The sequence below is a fragment of the Aulonocara stuartgranti genome (genome assembly GCF_965226115.1).
Source record: "Aulonocara stuartgranti genome assembly, chromosome: 13".
Lineage (NCBI taxonomy): Eukaryota > Metazoa > Chordata > Actinopteri > Cichliformes > Cichlidae > Aulonocara > Aulonocara stuartgranti.
Window position 1 is genome coordinate 11,678,908 of NC_138949.1, and position 20,310 is coordinate 11,699,217.

General features: G+C 41.0%; 1 protein-coding gene across 2 annotated transcripts in view; it reads right to left on the reverse strand.

The window, feature by feature from the left end:
• disc1 (DISC1 scaffold protein) overlaps positions 1-20,310 on the reverse strand; it is a 49,521-nt gene that overhangs the window by 13,560 nt on the left and 15,651 nt on the right. For both annotated transcript variants that reach the window (XR_014280609.1, XM_082558189.1), the window contains exons 9-12: positions 19,124-19,226; positions 18,760-18,948; positions 9,251-9,311; positions 1,237-1,480 (exon numbers count right to left, since the gene is read on the reverse strand). Coding sequence is in view for 1 of the 2 variants with exons in the window: in XM_082558189.1 (XP_082414315.1) it covers positions 1,237-1,480; positions 9,251-9,311; positions 18,760-18,948; positions 19,124-19,226 (597 nt within the window). In the remaining variant the exon portion in view is untranslated. The remainder of the gene's footprint in view (positions 1-1,236; positions 1,481-9,250; positions 9,312-18,759; positions 18,949-19,123; positions 19,227-20,310) is intronic.

Consider the following 20,310-nt stretch of genomic DNA (forward strand, 5'->3'; position numbering starts at 1 on the left):
GTTAACGAGCTACCGCCGATCGCTCCGTGCATGGGGCTAGACAGCTAACACGTTAACGAGCTAACTGTGCTAACACACTAGTTCACACCAATGTAATTAAGCATTGCATGGCACATCCAACATACTGTTTTACTTTAGTCCATGACTCGCTTACCTTCAGGGTCATACGTCACATGAAAACCAAAATAATTCCAAACGCCAGATCTGAATGAGGGTGGGGGAGGTCCATCTTGCAAGGAGAGCTTAACTTCTGTCTCGCTAGCTTGCCCTGCGCTCTTCCTCCTGACTATGCTGTCTGTGTTGAGCGCTCAGTGGATCTGCGCTCGACAGTGCAGCCTAGGCGGAGTAGTCAAACGCAGATTCACTGAGCGCTCAACACAGACAGCATCGTCAGAAGGAAAGTTGATAAAATAAATTACAAATGTTGTATTGTTCGATACATATGCGTACAGAACCGAAAGCACTGTATCGAACGGTTCAATATCGATACGAATATCGCTGCACCCCTAATACATACATACATACATACATACATACATACATACATACATACATACATAGATAGTGCTGGATCTGTTGGCTTTGTTCCTATCTCACACTAGTCAGACTCCGTGGGTGGAGGAAAGTGTGAGAAGAGGAGAGAATGAGTCGGACTCGGCCCTGAGGCAGTGGACCTCAGCTCACTGTGGGATAGACCGCCACAGAGAATTCACACTCACACATGTGCACGCGCACATACATACGCATGCATGCCCACTAAAGCATTTAATCAGGAAGTCAAAGTATTTCCAAACGGTTGCCCCCCTCACGCCCACATTTTCCTCGTTTAGAAATACCTTCGAGCAAACGCGCTAACTGACTGCTGCTCATCTCACTGCAGTCGGCAGAATCTCAGACTCTCACAATGGCTCCATGCACAAACTGAAGCTGTCCTCTCCAGCCAAGCGCTAAGGCTGACAGAGCAGGAAGATTTTTTTTTTTTTGAGGTTACATTTCACAGCACAGTAAAGAACAGCAAGTATTTCTGAAAGCAGACTGTTCTCATTTGACCTTTCAGTGGCAAATATGGGTTATGTGCAGAAAATATGTAAGACCTCAGTGCTTGAAAGTGTCACTTGTGAAGCCTTCGTATTCAAGAGACTAAATCCCAGCCTTTGTCAAGCATTCCAGCATTTATACGGAGGTGTTTAGATGAATTATACATAGTGTGCTCTTCACAAGACAATTTACTGTTACCTTAGTGAACTCTGAGTTCTGTAAGTTGGCCTCAGGACACCATCGCCCTCCTAAAGCAGTCAGCATGGCACAGTCCTCTTCCTCTTTGGTGCCTGGCTGGGATGGAGGATAAACTGTTGCAGTGGGGAAGTCTTCGATGTCTGCTCCACTGCAGCTGGGAGTCCGCAACTGGAGACCTCGCAGGAAAAGGTGACATGCTTCCAGGTCGGCTTCCCAGATTCGCTCCAAGCTGGGAGACCCATAACTAGCAAGGGAAGGAGACAAGTATGTTATGCATTCTGATAGAGAACTTGATGTTTGCTCTCAGTGCAAGTTTGAGATCAGTATTTAAATCATAAAAGTCCAAGTGGTCAGAACAGGCTTTAGCAGCAGAGCTATCTGGAGCTGTCTGCATGCTGAAGGAAAACTAACATCAGGTATGTTCTTTTATGTTATTCAGTGATGTGAAATTTTAAAAATGTACTACAACATATAGCAAATAGTTGAACTGTAGCATGTAATCAAATACATAAATACAATCTTATATGTTAAGCTATTAAATAAAATGTAGTGTGCTATAAAAGAATGTTAAAATAATACATTGATGCACATCACTCGCATCACCGCAGAGGCATGTGTCAAACATAAGGCCCAGGGGCTAAAATCCACCCTGCAAACACTCATAAATTTTGGACTTGTCGCTTTAACTTTTTTAAAGGTTTTATGGCTTTTTCTACTGATAAGGACCTTTTTTTCAGCACTACAGAAACTTCTTGTTTTTACAATTTTACACATTTATTTCTTACAATTTATGCCCCAAAAAGTAAAAAGAAAACAGATTTCTTTCATTTAAAAGAGCAGCATCTCTTTGTTATGCAGCAATACTGATATGTACTTTTGAAATTGCACTGCTTTTTTCTAATACTAACATATCTCAGGGATTAAGTGTGCAGTTAAACTTCTTTACACTGACAGAAAGGGGGCATGTCACTGGTCTGGCGCACTTAAGGTCATACTGGGCTGTATTTGGCCCACATTGTCCAGCAAGTTTGACATTCCTATTACAGCAGCATCTCTTCAAATAAAGCACATAAACCTCTGAGTGACAGATGAGAAGTGAATCATTCAAAGAATAAAATTCCATTCACAAAATGTAACAAGAGCGATATTCCTCCTGAAAGGATGCCCTTTACTCAAAAGAGGGTGTGGATGCGTTCGTTTCTCCTGGGGTCACTGAGTACGAGTTCACTGGGAGGGCAAGGAGATTGTTTTATCTACCTATTGAGTTATGATCAGTCAGCCTTCTTCACTCCTTTTTCCCCGACCTTTGCAGGATCTCAGATCCCAGCAGAAACTAATTAAAGCAGGTAAAAATGGATCGTATATACTTAAAAATGAGTTACACCGTTACTGACTTTTATCTCATTGTTCCATTATTTAGGTTAAGCTGATCACACAAAACAAGCAAAGGTAAATGTCACGACAAGCAGAGGTTTCTATATATATATAAACTTGGGGAAAATGCCCAAAATGACACCACACTTCATCCAGATTACCTCATACACTACATCAAAACAATCAAATACACTTTTTATCAAGAAAACCAGACACACATACAGAGATTCCTTGATTGAGAGACGCTGCCTCTGTGAGGATTGAAGCATTGATCTTTTTATTTTCAGAAACCATTTTCCATTTCCTTTAAATAAAATGCTCCTTCACTGAGTCACAATTGAGGCCTTCTGACCTTTAAAATCTTCTTGTTTATTGACCTTCTCCTTTCAGCAACCTTTAGATAACTAAACATTCACAAATGACCGTGATCTCTGAGCCTTTAATAGATTTTAGGGCTTTTAGACCAAACACAAAAGGCAACAGTTTCCACACTAACTAACACCAACTTTGTTTTTGTGAATCCATGTCATGTAGAAAAATCAAACTAAAGCTGACAGGATGCAGGGAAGACGATGATGGCTTTATAGGAGACTTATCAAATCTCTTAAAGGAAGAAATGTCCTCTGTCTGTCTTCACATGCCAAATTCCAACCTAGGAGGAAATACTCTCACAGACATAAACTGAAAATGATTGACTCACAATGGTAGAAAATACAGCAATGTCATTTGCTGAACTCACATGCAAACCCTTATAAAATAGTATTTTCACCTGAAAAGTGCACAGTGGCTCATTCTCCGTGATATATAAACAAACTCAAAGGCAAAATGCACCCAGATGACATTGTTTAATCTCTCCCTCTGTTCATTCTTCTCTCTCTCAGGGTTGAATCACCTGCCCAAAAAAAATCCCCAAAATTGAATGCCACTTGTTTTCCAGCCCATCTCCTGCCTGAAAGGGCTGCCAACCTCTGTACCCTGCCAACGCACGCCTCTCAGTCGTTCTCTAACCTTCATTTGGCAGACAGACAATAGAAAAATTGCTCAGCCCAGTCCCCCACCTCCACCTCCACCCCCATCACCAATTCGCTGCCTCTGAATTCTGCTACGGTGGGGATGCACCCAATGAGCCGTGCCATTGTTTTTTGTCTCTTCCGAAGTGGAGAGGAACACATGCAACACACAGATATGGGTGAGCACACATGTGTTAACTTACATGCCCATAAATCACTCTCTGTGGGGATAAAAATCATAAATTCTTCTAAAAATGTCAAAGCTGGCCACATCGATCAAAGCGGCTTCTCTTCAGTGTCAACCACAATTCATTACAAACAACTGGCGCTGGCATTAGGGCTCTGTCTGCTGAAAATTCAGACAACATGTTAGCGCCTAAGCATCCCTGTGATGGTGGCGTCCTGGTGCTCGCTGGTATGAACTCGTCGCCCACGGGGTTAATTGGTGGCAGCCGCTCCGACTGCCATCTGACAGCGGCAGGGTGTGGGCGTGCTGTGCTGCTGATGGCCCAGTAATAAGGAGGAGAAACAGACAGGCACACTCTCTTTCTATAGTATCTTCGCTTCCCTGTGGGACTACTGACTGGCAGGACTCCTGTTTCCCCTCAAGGCATTCAATCCAGACTGCTGCTGAGGAAGGGTTATAAATCTGCTGGAATTTTTAAACGACGGGGCAGTGACCGGGTCCTGCAGGTACCAGCGGGTTCAGTTAGACGTCTCAAGAGAGAAGAGGCACATTATGGGTTCACATCCAGTCTGACCATCATTCAAAAACTTCCCAGGGCTGAAAAGTGAAGCCAACAACCAAGTGCCAAAAGCTGCATATCCTGAAATGGCCACTCGATGCTGGCTCCAAAAGCAAGTCAATCCCCTTGACTCCCGTGTTAAAATGTCCAACTTCACAGCAGAAATAACCTTATTTACAGCCAGGAAAAAAAACAAGTTTTATTTTGTTTTGTCCCTATAGGTTTTGTGAATTTAACTCTAAGTTTTAATATTATTTAACGTTATGTTATGAATTATATTACATGCTTTGACTACCAAAGCAGTGAGCTGTAACTGGTAGCTGTCTACTAGGTGCTACCTCAGCCAATGCAAGTCACTGAACTGGACCTTTTGACCATTTTTTTATCCTTTTTTTGTTTTGTTTTTTATTTATCTTTCATTTAACCAGTAAAGTTGGACTTTAAGAGATTTAAAAATCTCTTTTACAAAAGTTTCCTGGCTAAGAAAGCCAACAGCTAGCATACAAACTGGAAAAGCATAAACAGACCTGAAGAAAATAAAGAATTAAGTACAGAAACATAACATAAAAAACAACACCTCCTTCACCATATTCTTTATGAGTGTTGTTTGAGGAGTAGGTCATTTTTAGTGCACTACTAACTGACATTAGTAATTGGCCAGTCTGTCAGTATCAGCAAATTTATAATGGACGGTAAATGAAAATTTAACAAGTAAAGAAGAGACCGGAGGAACGCATTTGAATTATGTTATGAGTGTTGACATTACATAGTTTGTCCACCAGAGGGCGTTGTATGATTCACCCAACACAAATGTTTGGAACGGCACAAACACAAGAGCCAGCTAATCGGAGTCCAGTGTACACTACGCAACCTGCTGTGACAATAAAACAGGATTATTTTTAAACTGCAGTGTCATATAATCTTAGTAAGAAATCATAAATGACTACATATAACAACTAACAAATGTTGAAGAAATCTATTTATCTGTCAAGTGTTTGAAGGATATATAAGCCTGTATACTATACAGTATATTTTTAAATTGCCAAATATCCTCATCCGACTTAAAAATCTAATATTGACAATTAACACGGTTTGTTGTGCTTTATTAACTGTAGAGATGTCACCAGAACTGACATTTACAATACCTTTAATACCAAGAGGACTTGTTTTATTTTTTTTAGTATTGTTGGTACCATAGGCAGTGTATGTACTGCAAATCTTCCATAAATGGGCTACAACCCTTTGCAGTGTCTAGGCGATGCACCCATGTGGTCTATGAATTCAGCACGCTAACTAAGTTAGGTGCTTTAGCTGGTAAGTTATAACTTCACCCTCTTGTAAAAATACAGTCACTTCTCCTTCTGAAAATATTAACATGACTTAAGTCAAAATGATAAATTTGACTTTTAAAAAAGGGAGTCCAAAACACGTGAGTCGGAGTGGCGGAGACCATCTTTTATATACAGTCTATGGTTATCGGGTTCAGAGCATGAAATATTTTCTCAGATTTTGAGTCATAGTTCATTGTTACATAAAAATCATATTCTGGGTAAAATGAACACCTTTTTTGGTTGTTTTAGAAAAGTGAGAGAAAGGAAATATAATCATTGATGCATTTTTGTTTTTTGAGGAAACCTAAAAGCTATAAAATAAGACTTCACACAATAGAAAGGAAAGGAGATGTGATAATGTTTCGCCTTAACATTAGCCTCACAAATAACACCAGCTGTGGAGAGGTGTTAATAATATAGCGATGGAGGTGTGATAGATGGAGGACTGGGAGGGGTTTGTTTGGTGGATGACTAGAGGAGGTTTTTACAGGAGCCAGATGGGCAAATCCAGCTTAAGTGTTCCAAACACTTTAAAAAAAAATGTGGATTCAAGAATTTGTATATTAAAAGTAAGAGAGGAGCACATTTTATCCCAGTTTTTTCTCATTTAGATTTTCATAGAGCATCTTCAATTTAACTATACATCTCAGCATTTAATGGCTTCTGTGCCAGTATCCGTCGCGTATGATATATGCCGCTCAAATCTCTACAGGAGAATGAATATATAAATGAGGGACAAAAACAAGAAGCATTTCCTAATGAAACATCTGCATAAATGTATTAAACAACTGTGTGGTGCTGCTAATCTGAATAAAATGTTTTTTATTCTGATGACACACTTACAGCATCTGCGCTGTTCTAACATCCTGTTCTAGTCTTTAGCAAGGAAAAGATAATTGGTTTTTTCAACACCATCCGTCTCCACGGAGACCAGACATCTCAGCACACTAATCTGCCTCTCTCCACCCTTCTCCCCTCCTCCTCTCCTCACTTCTCATCACCACGGTACTCTATCAATGGTAATGTACATTAGAGCTGACTGATAACATTTACAGTGGATGATGAGTGCATGTGTGCATCTGTCTGTGTGTGTGTGTGTGTGTGTGTGCGTGCGTGGGTTAGTGGTGTATGCACATGTGGGGAAAACGGCACATTCAATCAAGGCAAATATGTGTCACTGTGCCAAGCGGGAGCTGGTGGAAGGGACTGGTGTACGCCATAAATCAGAGCTATATTTGTGAATTTATCTAGACCGCCTCTGGTCATGGAGGCCGATCTAAGGCTGAAGAGCCAATCATTTAATATAGAATGTGATGGCCGAGAAAATTAGTTTACAGTCACCCAAGAAGGTGTCCTTGAATGGAAATTCTCTTTTTTCAGAGTGATGTGACTATATCATTGACCCGGCTCTGAAAATTGAAGCCAGTGTGGAAGTCATGGAGTTAAATAAGTAGTTAGGAAGAGGGATGTAAGGATGCATGCACAAGTGTCTCAGATCTGCACTCTTTCTAATGGCAGGAAGGGGGTGACTCTTCAATAGTAAAGAAGTCTTTGGGGGAAAGTCCAAGTAGGGCAACTTGTACTTCTTGTGATGTACAATTCACTTTCATACAACCGAGCAGCATCCTCTGTGTCTCAGTCGGATTCACCCCTCGCTTATGAAAAATAACACCAAACATGAGGCTTCGAAGCAATTCACTGATCAGTGTCTGAGGTCATAGTGTCTACATCCTCCCTTTGCAGAGTCTGTGGGGGAAATACTTATGATTTACAGTATGTAATCATCTGCCCTCGTAGCAAAGGAACTATATACTGTGTTCAAACAGGAACACAGTATATAGCAGCTCCACTGCAAACCAGTTTTACTGGTAATAGTAGTTAATGATGGTTTCCTCGGGGAGCAGTACTAAGCTTTCAGGATTTGTAATCTCAGATGGTTTGCGTAAAAGAAAATTAAAAGGAGATTTTAGACTTAAACATTTTATAGATGTTTTTATAGCTGTATAATGGGGCACACGTGTGAAGAAAATTTTAGTTGCTGTGAGGAGCAGCACTCAGCCTGTGGAAAAGGTTTTATATTGTTATAACATTTTCTGTAGCCCACTGAAGAACTTTAATATATAACCTTGTCAGTTTCATCAGGGTTATCTCAGGTTAAGCTCGGAGACTTTCCTTACAGAAGGCCTGTCGGTGACAGACAGAAGGTCTCCACTGGTGATACCACTGAGTTGTATTGTAACATCTGGCATTTTCTTGTTTTTAGATGATATTTTTAACGTGTCACACTTTCATTATGCAGTTTCTGTGTTTGATAGTATCCTACGTAGGCTGCTTGTCATCTGTTGTGTGCGTGTGTCTATCTATCTATGTGCCTAGCCCTCAACAAACGTTTTGCCTTCTTTTGTCCTTTATATTTAGGCAGCGATTCATCCCATTCTCTAAAATACTCTGACAAATGCCTCTGCTAGAAACTCAGAAGTGTTGCCATCATACAAACAAAACACAAAGCAGCCATCTGCCCTATTGACAGCGATGGTCCTGAGGCACGATTCCCTGCTGGGCGCTGAGATCGCAACCATGTTGCTCCTTGACCATTCAGACCCCCAGTCTGTGCATCCTTCAACAAGCAAGAGCCCTGCAGTATGTCACTGAGTCCTGGCTCTCATCCAAAGAGGTGACCCTGCCTCTCCAAGGATGCAACACACAAAGCTGTGCCCCCCTACACACACCACAAACAGAGACAAAGGTCAAGTAGACAAACAGGGTCTGTGATAATAAAGGCTTTTGCAAGCTCAAAGTAAACCCATACCACCTAACCTTTTCTCTTCTGAACACAACTAGAATAGACTGAGTGGAAAGAACAGCTCATATGTGGTGCACAAAATCATTACCGGCTATATTTATCCATCTGTAAAACAAAAATTGCTCCAACAACCTGTAGAATAAGAGCCAGTCGCTGTTTGTCTGCCAAAGAGTCTATCCATCTGGTGATTGAACTATAAAAGAAGCACAAGCATCTGTATGGACTCAAATGCTCACCAGGATCCACACTCTCACCTCCTCAGCTCACTCCTTAAGTCAGGTGAGATGGGTGGCAACCCGTAACATGACTTGTCCTTTGTGATTTAGAACCTCTGAGTTCGCAGACGGAAACAATGAACCAGTCAGAAGAAAGATATTGTTTTGTCTAAAATGGTTTACACACAGGAAGAGCGGAAAGGTGGGAGATGAGTTGATGTCAAAGCCTAAAAAAAGGTACAAAAGGTATGTGAGAAGGTGGGAAGAGGAAGACAAATTGTGTAGGTGAGAGACAGACTGCAATGTGAGAAGGGGCTCTAGGAGACAACGGCGTATGAAAAAAAGGTGTGAGAGCATGATGTGGTAGGTGATGTGATGCACTGAGGAGACGTTGCTCTGGTTAGAGGACAGCAGGAGTGAGAGGAAATTCCTTGGAGCCTGCTGCTTTATATACATCTCCTTGTTTATTAGTCTGAGGAACACAGAGTCTTCGCGTCTGTATTAAAAAGAAGCAGAGAGCACAGAAAAGCCTTACCTGTGCAATCGGTCCTCCAGTAGTTCAATATACTTGCTGGTGTTCTCTTTCAGGCGGCTTTCTGAGTGAGAAAAAAAGAACAAAGAGAACAACAGCACGTTACCTCTAATACTGTTAACATTGACGCATCAATAGCTATGGTATACATGTTAGAAAAGTTAGTTGTCATCACTTGGTGACGGCATTGTGCAGAGAAACTGCAACAGTACACTTCACTTTAGAGGAGCAGCTGGCTTTCTCTTAACACAAACACACAAATGAGGAGAGATCACTGCCTCTACTCTCAGAGGGGATAAAACTGTAGATGGCCCAAGGATAAAAGGGGATTTTATCATGGCATAGTTCTTTATATCTTGCCAGATTTTCTGTGGGGCATGAAGTTGGATGGATTGCTTATGTTGCTTCCTGTGCCCTTCTGCCAGCAGTGAGTTGTGCCTGAGGAGGCTGGTTGAGCAGTAGTCAGGATGGAGAGGAGGACTGAGCTGCGTTAATGAGCTCATGTATGAAACATGAGAATATGCCCTGCCCATAGGAGCTTCCAATCCTTGAGCACAATAGGAATAGGAAACATAGATGCTATCTATATATATCTATAGACAGATAGACCCGAGTTATAACATACAATCCAAACCTTCCTACTCTTCCTCAGTAAAACATAGCTATTCCTATACATTTATACATTCTCAACAATCCATTGGAACCAGGGAGCACTGGTTCCCACCTTGGAGTCAAAGGATCACAGACACTGCAAGACAATAATAATGAGGCTACTCTAAGTGGAAGCTATTGTCTAGAAAAATAGTAAAATACTGAATATAGAGCAGATGGTGTAAAATTTTCATCTAACATTTGGTAAAAAACAATTTTTTTAAAGGGAGTACGATTATATTTTACATGAGTGCATACTCCTACTTAAAATACAAACTTTAATGAAGAACTAGGAAAGCCAAAAACAATTGGGAAACTGTTATGTTTTGTGATGCCGCTTAGGCTGCTCACACAGAGACAAAGTCTGCGGATTGAAATACAATTTGCATCATTGTCTTGATGGTGGTTAATAGACAGCATCAGCTTGGGGGTGACATATTCTCGGGGCCAGGCACAGCAGGAAGAAAAGGAAAATGTCAGCGACAGTAGCGTGACAAACACTTTCCACACTCTTGCACACACACACACGCACACACACACTCCTGTCTGTACTTGAAGGAAGAGCTGAGATGGAGCTAGTTGGGTTATTTATGGGGGCTTGAATGTGGGAGTCACAGGAAGGGATGTTACTCGTTTCAGTCAAAGTGGCCAAATCTGTGCAATCAGAGGCAGCTGGAGAAGCTATCACATATCTGCTGTATGTGGACCAGACAGCTCACTTACCAACCCTCTAATTGCCACGTGAGATCTTATCCTACCTGATAGAGCTTCCCCTATCAACTTCCATTCACGCTGGCTCTGTTAAGCAGCTTGCAAGCAGATAGCCGCTGAATAATACATGGAGGGCATTAAGCCTGACTTTAGCTGGCAGAGAGCGAGTTGCCAAACTGAGCTACAGCTTGAACAACAGCAAGACGGATAGAAACAGATGAAGGTGGGAGATTGACACACAAGTGCATTAACTGTTTACTTAATATTTCTTGCCATGCTATACACAGAGGAGAGTGCGCCGTCCTGTCGCCATGCCAACCAGTGGTAAAACTACGGCGGTTTTTCAGGCGTGACAGATAAAAATAATCTTTTCTTTATAGAATGGGACGAGAAATCAAGCGCGCAGAGCCTCCTCCTGCGCAGAGTGGAACCAGAGCACTGGGTGATATTACCACTTCCTGTAAGACTGCGGGAGGCTGCTGTCATGGGCAGGCAATGCGAATAAAATCGGCACTAAAAAGCCCATAAAGAAGACAGTCGCTCTGTTACTCCCTGATGCGTGCCGTGGCATATTTGGTGTTGAAGGAACTTCACAAAGGCGTTCACAGAGCCCACATCGGAAATTCATGAGCTCAGACTCCCTTCACACTAGTGATCTCAGCAGGCATTAAACATCACTGATTGCTGTCAAGGACCCCGGCCAAAATCGAAAAGGCCATTCATTCATAACGCAAGCAGAACTGAGACACCATTGAAGGATGTGGAGAATGGGTTACTGGGTGCTGCGACAATGTCATTTGCTTTATATATGAATCAGAATTTGTTAGACTAATCGAAGCTAAATTGCTTCAGCTAAATAGCTCTAACACTCTAAGACAGAAAAAGACGAGTCTGATGGTTACAAACTCTGATGTGACAGACAAACCTATGAAGCAGGATGTCACAACTGTAGCAGAGTTTACAAAGTTTCTGTCAGTGTGTCCTGATAAGGGACCCAAAGAGCAGAATGAGCTCAGGAAACGCAAAAAAAGACTTTTTATTTAGGTGGAGCACATAATCCAAGGCCTGGTAAAACAAACAGACACGCAGACCAGAAAACACAAGAGGAGGTCCGCAGTCCAACAGCATGACACAACAGAGAACTAAAACAAACTGAGGCTTTAAATAGACACAGGGAATCAGGAAAATCGGAAACGCCAGGGTGACAAGACACAGCTGAAATTAGTCAGAGACTAATGAAACAGGATAAAACTAAATACAATGCACACAAATAAGAGATGAACAAAGTAAAACAGGACATCACCAAACAGAGATGGAGATTTATCCAGAGAGGAAAAAGAATAAACTGAAACTCCAGGAGTCACCTATAAATCATGTCCATAAATATTAACAATAACTAGGCTACAAAATATGATGAAAATAAAACTAAGAAAAGCTAAGAATAGACACATGGTGAAACCAAAAGTCAAGCAGAGAATATTCAATAATAGACAGGACTTAAAATTTCAAAACTCAATCACAGTTATGGGTTTTACAGAAAAAAGTTAATATAGGCAAGGTGTTTTCAGTGCCTCCTGGATCACAAGCATTCAAAGAGCTCTCCAACTCTAAGTGAATAATGCGGTCATTTCTTCAGCGCCTTAACAACAAAAGCACCCAAACGTCTGTGAGGCCTTCTTGTTGTCAAACAAATTAGAGGCGGCTCTGCGCTAACAGAGCACCGGTGACATGCTTGTTATAAAAGCCTGTGCAATAATAAGGCAGAAGACAAAACTGTGTGTCTGTAATTGAGCTGAAGGCACTGACTGTGATGAATGTGTTTAAGCTTGGCTAGGTCTGTCTGAGTGTGACAGCGCTGCAGGTAAAACACAAACACGCAGTAGGCATATGGAGCCACTCCCACCATATATACCTGAACCTAACAGCAGCAGAGCTGACGGAGGGACAGCCTGATATAGGACAGATGCTCAATCACCCATGATGCTCTAGCTGTAGCATGCACAGATTGCAGCTGGCATAGCGGAGCATATTGTTGGGTTGTGCTTGAATGCACAACAAAAAGAATCACTTGACAAGTAATTGGGTGTGTGCAAAACTGTAGTTGGGTTGTGTTTTGGTCTTTTTTAAGTGATGGGTGCTAAACTGCTCAGCTGAAATCTTAAGAAATGCTCACTGTCATTGTATGTCAGTAAATAGAAACTGTTTAGAAGAGGCTCTAAACTATATTTCTACTGAAGCAAGCTGCAAATATATTTTTTGTTTTTGACAACTGAATCCAAGAAGCAACATTCCTCGGCAATGAGGAAGTCTCCCAAAAAAGTGCAGAGCACTCTCAACGCTTCACCAGCTCAACAATTCCGCCCCATTAAACATGCATCCTATTATTCCCCGGGTTTCCTCTTGGAACTCCGGGTTAGTACATTTTCACTAAAATGCATCTTCCCCCCCATCATCTCCCACTTGTATATGCGAGCAATATATCATCTTACTCTGGTGTTTTCGTTTAGCTGCAAATTTGTGGCTCATGAGATAAATATACTTAGAAACTCCAGTCGTTTTAGGGGAAATTAAAAAATACAATATTACAGAAATACCAAGTAATTCCACAAGATGGAAAGTCGGCTGCTTTCAGTGTGAGCCAGTGTGGTGGACTGACAGTCTGGCGTTACATCCCAAACCAAACAGCTGCAACATTTTTTGAGCTTTACCGTGTTTGCAGTGCACGTAGAAGAGAAGGAAGGCACAGTAGGGATATAAAACATTTGTTTCAGCGGTATGTAATTGAAGAAAAGACCTGATTGATTGATTGACGGAGCCTGATTGGAGAGGTACCTCAGTCAATTGTGTTTTTGCAGTAATTCTTTCAATGATAAATTCATAATGGAATGACAGGAAGAAAAAAATACTCAATATTGCTGAAACTTCAGAGACAAAGACCAAAAAACATCCTTCCCCCCCCCCAAGTCCACTTAACCACCGTGCCGCTCTCAATCACTCAGATGCTCTTCAGAGAAGAGCTGTCACACATTCCATCATGTTCTCAACAGAAGCACCCTAAAAGAGCCAGAGCTATGAATAAATCATATGTGTCCTCGCCTTTACTGTAAGAGAAAATTGCATTTGTCTAATAACACAGAGTGACTTGTATTGATGTGCACTTAAATCCGACTAGCACCGCACAGTTGGGTTCGAACTGACTGGCTTTAAACTACGGCACGAGCAACAGGAGCTGTATGGAGAAACAATAGCTGGTACAGTAATTAAATGGGTTCCAGTTGAGCCGCGTGAAGCAGAAAACAAGAGAACTGCTGGCATTGTAACAATGGCAGTGAACAGGCATTACCACACTACTTGGCTAAATGAAGAGGAGCACAGTCTGATGCAGCTTTCCCCATATGAAAGTCCTCACTACTGGGGGTCATTTACGCATCTTATTCAGCTCTTCAATTATTTATTTGTAAATTTAGCGTCGCTCGAGATCTCTCTTGGGGACAAAATTATACTCTCAGCGGGGAATCAAACCTCTGGCCATAATGGCTGTGGTATTCATCAGCAAACGTGCCAACGGCAATTAGGGACATAATGGCTCCCAGGCCAAAAAGCCCCCACACCGCAAGCACTCAACAAGCTGAAGCTGTGTGGCTTCAGCTTGTTGATGAATTTCTATCTTTACATGGCATCAGCAGGACTATTCATTGCCTCGGAGCTCACGCGATGACAATGGGCATGCTGTTTTCTTTGTACGGGATGACACTAATACCACAAGCGCGCGTGCTAGAAATGCCTCGGAAACCTAAAAGGATGGCCATCTTGGCTTTGACTTAGACAGTAATTTCTAATCCCCTCCAGCTAAAGAAATGGTAATGTGCTGTTGGTGGGCTATCAGTTTCCAGCAAGTGTGTGCCAGCCCCTTATTACCAAATAGGATGACAGTTTAATGAGCCCCTTGCTTGGTGTCAGCAACACATTTTGAAATTGCGCCTGCTGCCATATTGTGTGCGCCCACTTGAGCGTTTGAGCACGCCGCGCAACCAATCATTAACTTGCCGTCTTCTCTGTGACGTGTTACCACCTGACTCCAAATCCTTTGTTTAGCCGCCGCAGTTTCGTACCACTGGTTTCCCAGCCTGCAGAGCTACATTATTCAAGATGAGGCACACACGCACGCTGCGTTTAGGCTGCTGAGGTGAACGTGGTGATGCTTGTCATGGAAGAGATCAGTGTTATCCCTGGCTGTCAAGCAGACCGAGGTGTTCTTGGGTGTGCTTCCACAACAAAAATCCAGTGGAGGTCGATGAAACATAATCACTTTGAAATGAAAAGAGCTGCTTTCTCCTATAACGATATACAATTATAGACTGGATGTACTAAAATAGCAAGTCTATGCATTACTATACAACCCCCTAAAAACTTCATGCAACTAAGCCTGAACAATGGAGTACAAAAATAAAAGGGTGCCCCCTAGTGACAGGAAAGGGTGCATTCAGGACAGGACAATAGCATTAAATGTGAAGCTCCAGCCACAAATCTTTATGATCTGGGTAACAGCATATGGTAGATGGGAGGTTGTAGCATTAGCTTCAGTCTGATGCCGCTTCACTTCCTGCTCTAGCCCCATCACTTCACCACCCCCCCCTCTCCCGCCCTCCCCTCATCCTCCCGTCTGCGTGTCTCAGTGAGGGAAGTGACCTTTTTTAGAAATCTCCCTGTGACTGATGGACTAGAGAGAGTACCACTGCAGGTGGTGCCGTCAAAATCCATTTAGATCTCTACCAAATGCCCACGCGCCAAATCAATCTAAAGACTGAACCCTAAAAAAAAGAAAAAAAAAAAATTTAAAAAGACAAGCCCCCGTTCCTTAAGATCTTAATCGAGTTGGAGAGCGTGTGAACGCTGATGCATTATGTTTGCGCACACTGGCTCGAAGGTAACCGGCTAACTTTACACAATTAAAGCTCAATTCCCTCGCACCACCCTCGCCACCTCGCCTCTTCGCGACTGCCAATCCTTGCCGGTAACTCGTTTGAAGCCGATTCCCCCGCTGACAGCAGATCACTTTTGCTTCATTTGGGAGAAAAAGTCATTGTTCATTGATGTCCTCTCACAGTGTGGAGCAACATCAAGAGGCGACTTGTCTTTCAAAGAGCTCTCATGATTCACATTTTGAACTGATATTTAAAAAGTGTATTCAAAGAAAAAGAGAGGCGCCTTTCAAGTACACAACAAACGCTTTCACGCCTCAGTGGGCAGGGGAAAAAAGAACAGCGCTGTTTCAGGTAATGCTGCACTTATTCATATTCATGCTTTAAAATGTTTATTCTAAGCTACTATAATAACTGTTTGTATGTTAACAATGGAACAAATGTGTACATGTAATGTCCCAAAGAGAATTATTACACAAACATCCCTTAAGCTGACTTTTTGTTTCTTGAGCTTTTTCACAGTTTTTCAGATTTTTGTCTTATTGTACAGGTTTCGTTCACTCTTGCTGCTCGAATCAGGCTTGTTTCCAGATGCAGCAGACAGCTGTTCTCAGCAACAAAAAGCTGAAGGCCAGAAACATAATCTGAATGAATGACAATATGATGTCAACTTGAAAAGCAATGTGTTAGTTTTGTGTATTAAAAAAAAATACTGCTCACACCAGCTTTATAATTATAATACAAACATATCGATATGTTCCTTCGACCAGTTTTATTCATTTTTGTTTCTGATAGAGGGCTGGAGGAAAGGATTCATTTAAGCAAGCAGCGCTCTTAGTTTTATTAACACCGAAGGTTTTTCCTCTTAAGAAGCATGAAAGTGACTCCTGAGCTCACTGACTGGATGTTTTGTGGTTAATCACGCCTCAGGAATTCTAAAACTAAAATTGCGATATAGATTTTATGGTCATAAGTGTGTACTCTGGAGCTTTTCTCCAAAAACCTGTTGCTTATTTAGCACAGTTCTTACTCTTTTGTGCTAACGATTTAACCAGGACACTTTTTGTTGTAAAAGCTGCAACTATGAGCCACAGAATCCTGCATATGCAAATAAAATTAACTGGAATTTTATGTGTGGAACCAAAGTGGTTTCTATCTAGCCCCTACTTCAGATTTAACCCCCCATTAAACCGAATGGTAATTTTTTACATTTCAGTTTGGTACAAAATAAACAAGAAGTTATGCTTCATGTAGAGCCTTACTGGAGCTAGTAGGAACATTTTATTAATCTAACTGTATGCTAATATTCACCTGTGTGAGATTTATCTTCTCAACAAATTATATAAATTCATATATCTACATAGATTTTTAAGTAATACCATAATGGGCAAAAGATGCAGCAGTTTATTGAAATCTACACATGGAAATACAAAATATAAGCCCAAAACAGACTCTGTACAGTTCTAACAAGCCTGAAAGTCAATGTTTGGCTGGACTGTTTCCCTCCTCTTGACAGCCACCCTTTCATGGAGGCCATTTCTGATGAGGCTTCAGCAGCTGGATAAATTGAAGGGCCAGATGTTCCTCACAGGTCCTGTGTCAGGTCTTTTTCTAAGGACATACCGTGTTTAGATCCTGTTCATCTACTGTACACAGTTTTTATGCCTAATTCTTTCTTTTATCCAGCAGCATACTGAAATATGCTAAGATTCCAGCTAACGGCTTCTTGGGAATCTTTAAAATATGTGATGTTTGCTGATGATACAAACTTATTTTGCTCAGGAAAAGACATAAAGAAATTACTGAAAACAGTGGAAACAGAACTCATAAAGTTAAATAGATGGTTTGTATTTAATAAACTATCATTGAATGAAAGTAAAACAAAATTTATGTTATTTGGAGGTAGTAAAAGTAATATTAAAGTAAAATTGAATTTAAATAATGTTGAAATTGAAAGAGTATATGAGACAAAATTGTTAGGAGTAATTATTGATGATAAACTTTGTTTGAAGCCCCACATAGAACATGTGAAACGAAAATTATCCAAGTCTATTTCTATTCTTTATAAAACAAGAGATTTTTTGAATAAGAACTGCCTTTATTTATTGTATACTTCCCTTTGTTTGCCTTATATGACCTACTGTGCAGAAATTTGGGGGAACACATACAAAACATATTTGGATTCAATATTTAAATTGCAAAAAAGAGCTATTAGAATAATAAATAAAGTTGGATATAGGGAGTCCACCAACCAGTTTTTTTGTAGGATCATCTATGTTAAAATTCATGGACATTATATATTCTAAAACTTTAGAAATGATATATCGTGTGATGAAAAAGAATGTTCCAATTTGTATTTTAAGTATGTTTCAACTAAGAGATGGAAAATATGATTTGAGGGGGTCTTATAAGTTTGAAATGCCTAAAGTGAGAACCAATGTTAAGTATAGATGTGTGTCAGTTTTGGGAGTGAAATTATGGAATGGACTTAATGATGAACTGACGATGTGTTTTTCTTTGTCATTCTTCAGGAAGATTTTAAAAATTAGTATTATACAAGTTTATAGAAATTTGGTTTGTTAACATTTTTTTGTGTTGATTTAATTTCTTGATTTATCATTGATTTCTTTTCAAACTGTTATACAACTTATTTATCAATGTTATTTATTTTCTTGGTTAAGGATTTGATTATTTCTATGGGGGTAAGGGATAGGATAAGTATAAGCCATAAGGCTTCAGCCTATTCCTTTTTCGGTTACTGTTTGAGTACTTTTATGTAAAATTATAATCTGTTGTTGTTGTTGTTGTTGACTGAAATAAAAAAAATAAAAAATAAAAATTTCAATTTCAATTGTTAGTGCAGAAATACTATTTTATGCCCTTCAAACTGTGTTCTCATGCTAAGTTGTTTGTTATGTGTAGGCACAACAATGGTTCATCCTTTGCACCGTTAGGCACAGTTTTTAAGCTTCAGTGATTTGTAGTTCAGTGTTAAGTGATCAGGTACAAGGACTGGACTGAAAATGAAGGAAAAAGCAGCCAACGCCCAAAGAAAAACCTGCAGAACTATTGCTCGAGACCACTTTTTAAAAATTGTGATAAAGTCTTGCTCCTTGTAGAAAAAAAAATGAATAAAGTAACAGTGTTGTAGATTTATATATTAATTAATCAATAGTAAAGACAAGGGTTTGATGTTGTCAGTCATACTGGGTAGCCTCTGCCACTCACCATGCTGGGCCTCCCTCTGCTCCAGCTCCTGTCTGAGTTGCTGCCGCTGCTCCTTCATCCTGGCGAGCTCCTGGCTGCTCCCTGAGCTGAGGCTGTGCAGCCTCTTGGCCAGAGCCTCAAGTCGGTCCCGCTCCAGGTACACCGCCTTCATCTCTGCTTTCAGTTCCTTAGCACTGCTGAAGTCATTACCTGCACCGGTGCACCACAGGAGCACATTATGCTTACAACGTCCATTAACGAGCTTCTTGATCATTAATAGCGTAATTAAGTGAGGCTAATGGTGGGTGAGCCAAGTAAATGGGGTAAATAAAAAAAAGAGTAATGCAGCAGGGATGTAGTGGGGTGTGGTTGAGTGGAAAGTTACCTGAGATGGCTGCCAGTTTGGCTTCATGTAGTGCCAAAAGCTGTGTTTCAGTCTCACTGACTTTCCTCCTTAGGCTGCTGCCCAGTCTCTGACTCATGACCACCTGAGGAAAAGAAAGAGAGGAACATGCAGAGGAGAGAGCAGGGGGGGAGGGCGGTAACTAACAAAACCTTCGCAGACACATGGATCCCACAGGAGGCAAAGCTCATTTCCAATTCCACTTTCATTTTCTTTTTGACACTCATTCTTACAAGACCTTACAAATTCATTTCCGTCCTTCTGTGTTCGCTCTGCTTTGAATACACAGCAGAGCATCAACGCCGATGTGTTACCTTTGTCTATAACCTTTAGAAAGAAAGAGAGTGCTTCTCCTTTCACATGGACAGACTGGAAAATGTGAAATCCTCATAAAAGATATCATTAGAAAGTCAGAGAGGAAAAGGCCCCTGAATGTCACAGCCTGATGGGGATGCGGCACCTCAGCCCTGAGTATTCACAAAGGAGCTGATGGTCTCCATCAGCCCGTCTGGCCCTCATCTGCCCTCACCCTGTCCTTTAAACCTCTGTTATTTCCATTGTATACACTTTGAACCACAGCTACAATCCCCACAATCCGCTTCCTTCTTTTTAGGAACTGTTTTTCTTTATTTTCACTGCTCAAAGAGATTTGGATCCAGATTTTCTGACGCATGTTTTCCTTAAATCTGACACAGTTATGTGCAACACTTTGAAAAGGCAGTCAAATAGACTGTTATTTCCGAGGCAGAACATCCCCGGAGAGTTTTCTCCGCACAGAAATGTAGAAAGCGGATTTTTTTTTTCCCCAAACAGGCTTGTATAATTTTATTTCATGCATTACATGAAGTGAAAATATTTTTTGAGTGCTTTTTCAAACTGTAGAAATTCTGACATCGCTGATTTAATTTCAAAACATCAGGCTATTTGTCAATTTCAAAAAAGTTACTTTCATGTCAGCAATCATTTTGTCACAGCAGGTGAGCAATTTTCCACTTGGTGAATATATCATCTTGGAACCAAACTTCTCATTTTAGCTTAACAATGGGCACTTTGTGATGATGGTAAATGTATATCTGGGTAGAAACCCACGACATTTCTTTCAGGTGCAGCGGCAACATCAATCAGTGATTTGATGATGGCTTTCTGAAAGACTCAGTGACAGTAGCTTT